The 6,023-nt window shown below is 45.1% G+C and overlaps 1 protein-coding gene across 8 annotated transcripts in view; it reads left to right on the top strand.

Moving 5' to 3' along the window:
* Positions 1-3,263, top strand: part of ttn.1 (titin, tandem duplicate 1) — a 159,046-nt gene extending 155,783 nt beyond the window's left edge. For all 8 annotated transcript variants that reach the window (XM_041056637.1, XM_041056638.1, XM_041056639.1 and 5 more), the window contains 4 exons: positions 5-495; positions 611-764; positions 1,037-1,369; positions 1,901-3,263. In XM_041056637.1, the coding sequence (XP_040912571.1) occupies positions 5-495; positions 611-764; positions 1,037-1,369; positions 1,901-2,193 (1,271 nt within the window). In that variant the 3' untranslated portion in view covers positions 2,194-3,263. The remainder of the gene's footprint in view (positions 1-4; positions 496-610; positions 765-1,036; positions 1,370-1,900) is intronic.
* Positions 3,264-6,023: the final 2,760 nt, after the last annotated feature.

Raw genomic sequence — 6,023 nt, forward strand, 5'->3', positions numbered from 1 at the left:
TCAGGCTCAAAAAGCTCCAAAACAAAAGCTGAAATCTCTGAGGAAGTCATGAAAAAAGAAACGGTCCATGAGGAAGTCCTGTCCTCTGTGAAGGAGGTCAGGTCCTCCCACACCCAAATGTCCATTACAGAGGGCCAGTCTCTGACTCTGAGGGCTAACATCCCCAGAGCCTCAGACATCAAGTGGATTCTGAACGGGATTGAACTGGTCGACTCAGAGCAGTACAGATACGGAGCGTCCGGAAACGACCAGACCCTGACCATCAGGTCGGTCAGCCAGAGCGAGCAAGGGATCATCACGTGTCAGGCTCAAACACAACAAGGCCTGGTCCGGTGTCAGTTTGATACTGCAGTCACAGCTAAACGCCCAGACGCACCCCACTTCGTGGTGCAGCCCAGGTCCCAGAATGTCAATGAGGGACAGAATGTCAAATTCCAATGTGAAATTGCAGGAGAGCCTTCACCTGAAGTGGAGTGGTTGAAAGACAACATGACCGTGAGTAGTTTTCCAGTTTTGTAATCAAGACAACATGTTAGCTGCTGTGGTCCAAACCTGTGACGCTGCTGATGAAGATGATGATGATGTAACATAACACTCTCTCTCTTCGCAGATACCTGTCACATCAAACATTAGACTGAGCCGCTCCAAAAATGTGTACACGCTGGAGATACGCGATGCCGCCGTTGCAGACAGTGGGAAATACACGATAAAAGCCACAAATCAGTTCGGACAGTGCTCTGCAACTTCGTCCCTCAACGTCCTCAGTAAGTCTCCTCTGCATTTCAGCTAACAGTTAAACACACTGTGTCTCAGCGTGTTTAACTGGCTTGAATCGGTGATGGGAAAATGAGATTTGGATTGCACTGAAGCAAACACCTTAAATCTAATTCATCGATCAAACCAGTAAATGGAAATCCACGGCACCCGTGCACTCCATCGTACACTGTGATGCCTGCATACACAGTTGTATATAGTTTATAGTGTAATTGTGCACATTGTGAAATGAGCTATGTGCTTGTTATTTGCATTCTCACAGCTCTTGTTGAAGAACCAACAAAAATGATTATTGTGGAGCAAAGAGCTTCTACTGACGCTGCTGCCAGCATGCAGAAAGGTTTCTCAGCCTCGTCCTTTCAAATGGAGGCAGCTTCCATGCAGGCCAGCAGTTACAGCAGCAGCTCCCGCTCTGCTGCTGCTGCCGCGCATTCGTTTGAGAGCATGTCAGCGACTAGCATGTCTGCCATGATGGCTGAGTCAGTGGTCACCATGAGCACCAGCAGCCAAATGATGGAAATGTCTGCTCACTCGCATGTCGAGGCCTCCTCTTCCTCCTCCTCACTGAGAGCCCTCACTACAGGGCGTAAAAGAGGTGAGATGCACTTTACAAGTTGCCTGAAAAGGGTCGCTAACTTGCACTTGAACTGGGCACTGAATGATCTGATTGAGTAAAAGCCGAATGTAAAGATGAACGTAATGTGAGAAGTTCTGCTTGTGTAAAGACATCTCCTCTCAGAGACGACTAGTTCTTCACTGTGGAATCAAGCAGTTACAGTCAAAGTTCGAAATCATAGTTAGCCAACTTGGGCTATTGTGGCTGAATAGCACTGGAATGTTCCAGGCTAATCGACATGTTACTGGTTAGCTTGCAAGCTACACTAGCCCACCAACAAGCTCCACAACCAGTCACCACACCACCCAGTTTCCAGATAAAGTAAAGGAAACATTATGTTGTTATGATTTTCCAGCCCTGTGTTAAAAAAAACGTTCACAATCAAAACTCATCAAACTGCTGCTGTTTTCAAACCTTCCTGGTTGGAAATTACTTGGAAAATACTCTGGAGGAAAAGTGCAGGTGTAAGTGTGAAACTTCCGTTACTGACCTTGTTCTCGCTGCTAACAGGCAGTCCACCCAAGATCGAGGCCCTCCCACGGGACGTCAGTGCAGAGCCAGGGAAGTCCCTGACGGTGGCGGGGGTATTCTCTGGAGACCCTGCCCCCTCTGTCCAGTGGCTCCGCTCTGGGCGGACCCTCCCCAACGGGGATGAGCGGTACCATGTGGAGAACACCGCCGACCTCTCCACCCTGATGATCTCAGCGGTGAAAGAGAACGACACCGGAGCGTACACCCTCCGCCTGTCCAACGAGTTTGGCTCCGACTCTGCAACTGTCAACATTCACATTCGGTCCATGTAAAAAAAAGAACAAAAAAAATTAATTTATACCCCCGTTTCCCTGATCCAGAACCTTTTTGTTTAGTGAATTAGCAACAATAATCTACTTGATAAAGATCTGGATTTCTGTTCTTGTAAATATGAACTATTTTTGTACCAATCTTGACATTAATTTATGCCAAACTAGACTAAAGTCTAAAGTTGTTATAAAATGTGCCATATTGGATAACTATGACTTTTGAAACACATTTCTGTGACATGTACATAATGTATATAGCCGAATTTAACGGTTATGGGAAATGTATGCATTGTTATTTATGACAATAATATGAACTGAAACAAAAGAACAAATGTTTTAACAGGAGAAAGTTCCACCAGGAACGAATACCCTGTCAAACCGAGAAACTAAACTCTGTGCCTCAACGGTAAGTTGAAGTCCTAAGATTGCCTCAACAGGTAGAGAGGCTCCCTGTTGATGTTACGAACCAGAAACAGAAAGACAAAGTTAATGTGTTGGACACGCATCTGTGCGTGTGATATTACAGTTTCTTATGAGTTGTACCATGAGCACAAGACCCTGAGTGCTGTTTGTATCACCCTCATGTAAGCAGCATGAACCGGCCTTGTGCTCAGACTGACCGTGTCATACCACCACGACTTGATGACCTGCTCAGAGTGCGAGCGGCCTGCACTCTCAGCGCTTAGATCATTTTAATAAAGAGCGCTGCTTCTGGCACGGGACGGTGGGATCGGCTTTTTAAAATGAAACATCACCTGGCCACGAACGAACGAACAGAAAGTCAAAGCCCGCCCTGCTGTGCAGAAGCAGTGCCGGCTCCTGGAGGATAGTTAGGTAATGTGTTTGTGTGTTTTAAGTGTGAGTGTTTTTAGCTTTTAGTCATTTCACTTTGTCAGTGGTCAGGGTCTTCTTCATTCGCCACGCTGAGTCCATCGCCTGTGAATGAAAGGAAAAGAGAAGCAGTTATGTTTTGCCCTGCACTTTGATTTGATTAAACTCTTGATGTAGGACTACATTTCATCCTCCTTGAGTTGTATGCATTACTGATTTAATAAAGCATGATTTCAGCACTACACACGTCTTGTGTTCATTGTGTCTTTCTTGTATTTTCCAACCGCTGTACTGAAGTCAAGCTGTGAGAAGGTGTGTCCAAAAGTTTGGACCTTTTGCTTTGATGACAGCTTTGCACTCTCTTGGCTTTCTCTCAGTCAGTTTCATGAAGTAGTCACCTGGGATGGTTTTCAGTTCACAGCTGTGCCTCGTCAAGAGTTGATTTGTTGAATCATCGGCACTGCTGTCAGCCTCACCTCCGGCTGCCACCCTGAGGCTAACGGCCAGACAGAACGCCTGAACCAGGAGCTGGAGTCGTACCTCTGGTGCCCGGTGTCCCAAAACCCAGCCTCTTGGAGCAAGCTTCTGGTGTGGGTGGAATATGCCACTGGTATGTCCCCGTTCCAGTGTGTCGGTTATCAGCCCGCTGTCTTTGTGGAGACGGAGAAAGCTTGCATGGTCCTCATCTGGAGCATGGACCGCATGAAGAAGGCTGCTGATCAAAGGTGTCAACTGGCTCCGGTGTACCAACCTGGCCAAAAGGTCTGGCTGTCAACTCTGGACTTACTTCTTCATGTAGTCTCCAGAAAGCAGGCTCCTCGGTTTGTGGGTCTGTTCCCGGTTTCCAAGGTCATCGGCCCCTCCTCAGAAAGTCCCTGAGAGTCCATCCCACTTTCCACGTCAGCCGGGTTAAACCGGTCAAAGAAAGTCCCATGGTTCCCGCAGTCAAACCCCCTCCACCCCCCCAGATGGTCGACGGGGGACTCGTCTACTCCATCAAGTATCTCTTGGTGGTTCGCAACAGGGGCCGGGCCAGGCAATTCCTGGAGGACTAGGAGGGGTACAGTCCAGATGAGCGGCCATGGATTCCTGCAAGCTTCATCCAGGTAACCATCTGACTGTCATAGCTTGTAAATACTGTCAAGTTATGTTTTTGTCTTGTGCCTATGTTGTCTTGTGATTTCCACTTTTATTTTGAAATCTTATCTCCTCTTGTTTCATGTTTCCCGCCTGTCTGATTGCCGCGCTGATTGTTTCCACCTGTTTCCCATTACCTTGTGTCTATATATTGCCTGTGTCTCCCTTTGTTCTGTGGCAGTTCATCTTTGCTTGTTGTCTTTTGTTTCTGTTAGTTTTCCTTGTCTCGAGTCTTTTACGTTCATCTTTTGTATTTTTCTTTCCTTACCTTTTTTCCCCATTTTGGGTTTTTTATTATTATTTATTATTTGCTATTTTGTTAAAACGTTATTTTTGATTCTGCTTCTTGGCATCGTGCTTTCGGGTTCAGTCCTTTGCTCAGTCGTGACAGAAAACAGCATGAACAGCAGAGTCATTTATGAGGCGAGACACTGACACTCCGGATTCTGCACTTTATTTCATGATGAACTGAAGGGTGTAATATTTTAAGATGTTTCCTCTACATGGATATGAACCACCAGGGCTGATTTATAATCTGTAGGATCATTCAACATGCTCTGTGTGAGTATGGTGTATGTTTATGTGTTCACAGTAAGAACTGTGGCTTCTGAAATGTAGAATACAACACTAACAGTATACAGTGGTGGTAACTGGTCCCATATGAAAGTATGCAATGTATAATAATGTATACAGAGTATTTACACAACTGGAAACTATCATACATAAATACACATGGATCAGCAAAAAAAAACACACAGTATTCACCAACAGATGTGAAAATTCAAACATTCCAGCATCATGAGACCCAGAGGACATACAGCAGTTTTTATCTACATTTACACTGTTAGCCGTGGCAGAGATTCCCCCATATTGCATCTGTTCTGTCTAAAATATTACCCACAGCAACGAGGATATGAAAAAACAGATAAAGACAAAACATAAGAAACATAAACAACATTTTAGTGGTGTGATATTTCATGCAAAAAGCTCCAGCTGGTTAAATGTGTTAGTAATACATGGAGTAATAGTACAGATGGCATGTAGATTTTTCTATTATGGCAACTTTACAAGCTACAGTAAATGACTTTAAAGGGACAACCTTAGAATTAAAAGTCACTTATGCAGCAGTCAGCGGGAGCATAGGTGTGTGAGTACATTAAAAGGCTGAGGGACGGAACTTAAAGACATGAGTTCACCCACAAAAAAACTGAGGTGAAAACACATCAGTTCAAAATGTTTCTGGATCGACAGCCCCCCGAGGTCAGATGAGGCGAAGCATTTACTGTCCTGGTCTGAATCTACAACGTCGTCCTCTGTAGTTCAGGTTTGAAAAAGTTGGAGTTGTCTTATATTCAATCATGTTGTTTTTCAACAGAGACAGAAGCAGGCAAAGAAAGACTGAAGAGACTGTGAGAGAAAAACATATTCAGGCCAACTCAGTAAATACAGCAGAACGCTGGAAAATGAGGAGTAAAATAAAACAGCTCCAGCCCGTCAGCGTGCTTAGAGTCAGGGATCTGGGTATGTGTTGTTTGACGGACAGGACTGTGATGAAATCTGCACGGCAACTCGAAAGATTTAAGGGCGAGGTTCACACACTTCAACGTTTTCCACCGTCACTGGACCCAGAAGGTTTAACAGGGTCTGAGACTTTGAGGAAATGAGAAGTAGACAGCTGGAGAGCCTCGTCTTAAGGACGGGCTCAGGAAAGGTTGCTGCGTATGAATGTAAGTGTAAGAATGTCATGCAGGATGCGTCAGGTGGGACGCAGGTGTAGGAAACAGTCTCTGCCTTTTTCTGAAGAACAGTGAAGATATTACACTCCAAAAGAAGAAGTCATAAAAATGAAAATGTTTCAGCTTAAG

This window comes from Toxotes jaculatrix, chromosome 15 (assembly GCF_017976425.1).
Source record: "Toxotes jaculatrix isolate fToxJac2 chromosome 15, fToxJac2.pri, whole genome shotgun sequence".
Taxonomy (NCBI): Eukaryota; Metazoa; Chordata; class Actinopteri; family Toxotidae; genus Toxotes; species Toxotes jaculatrix.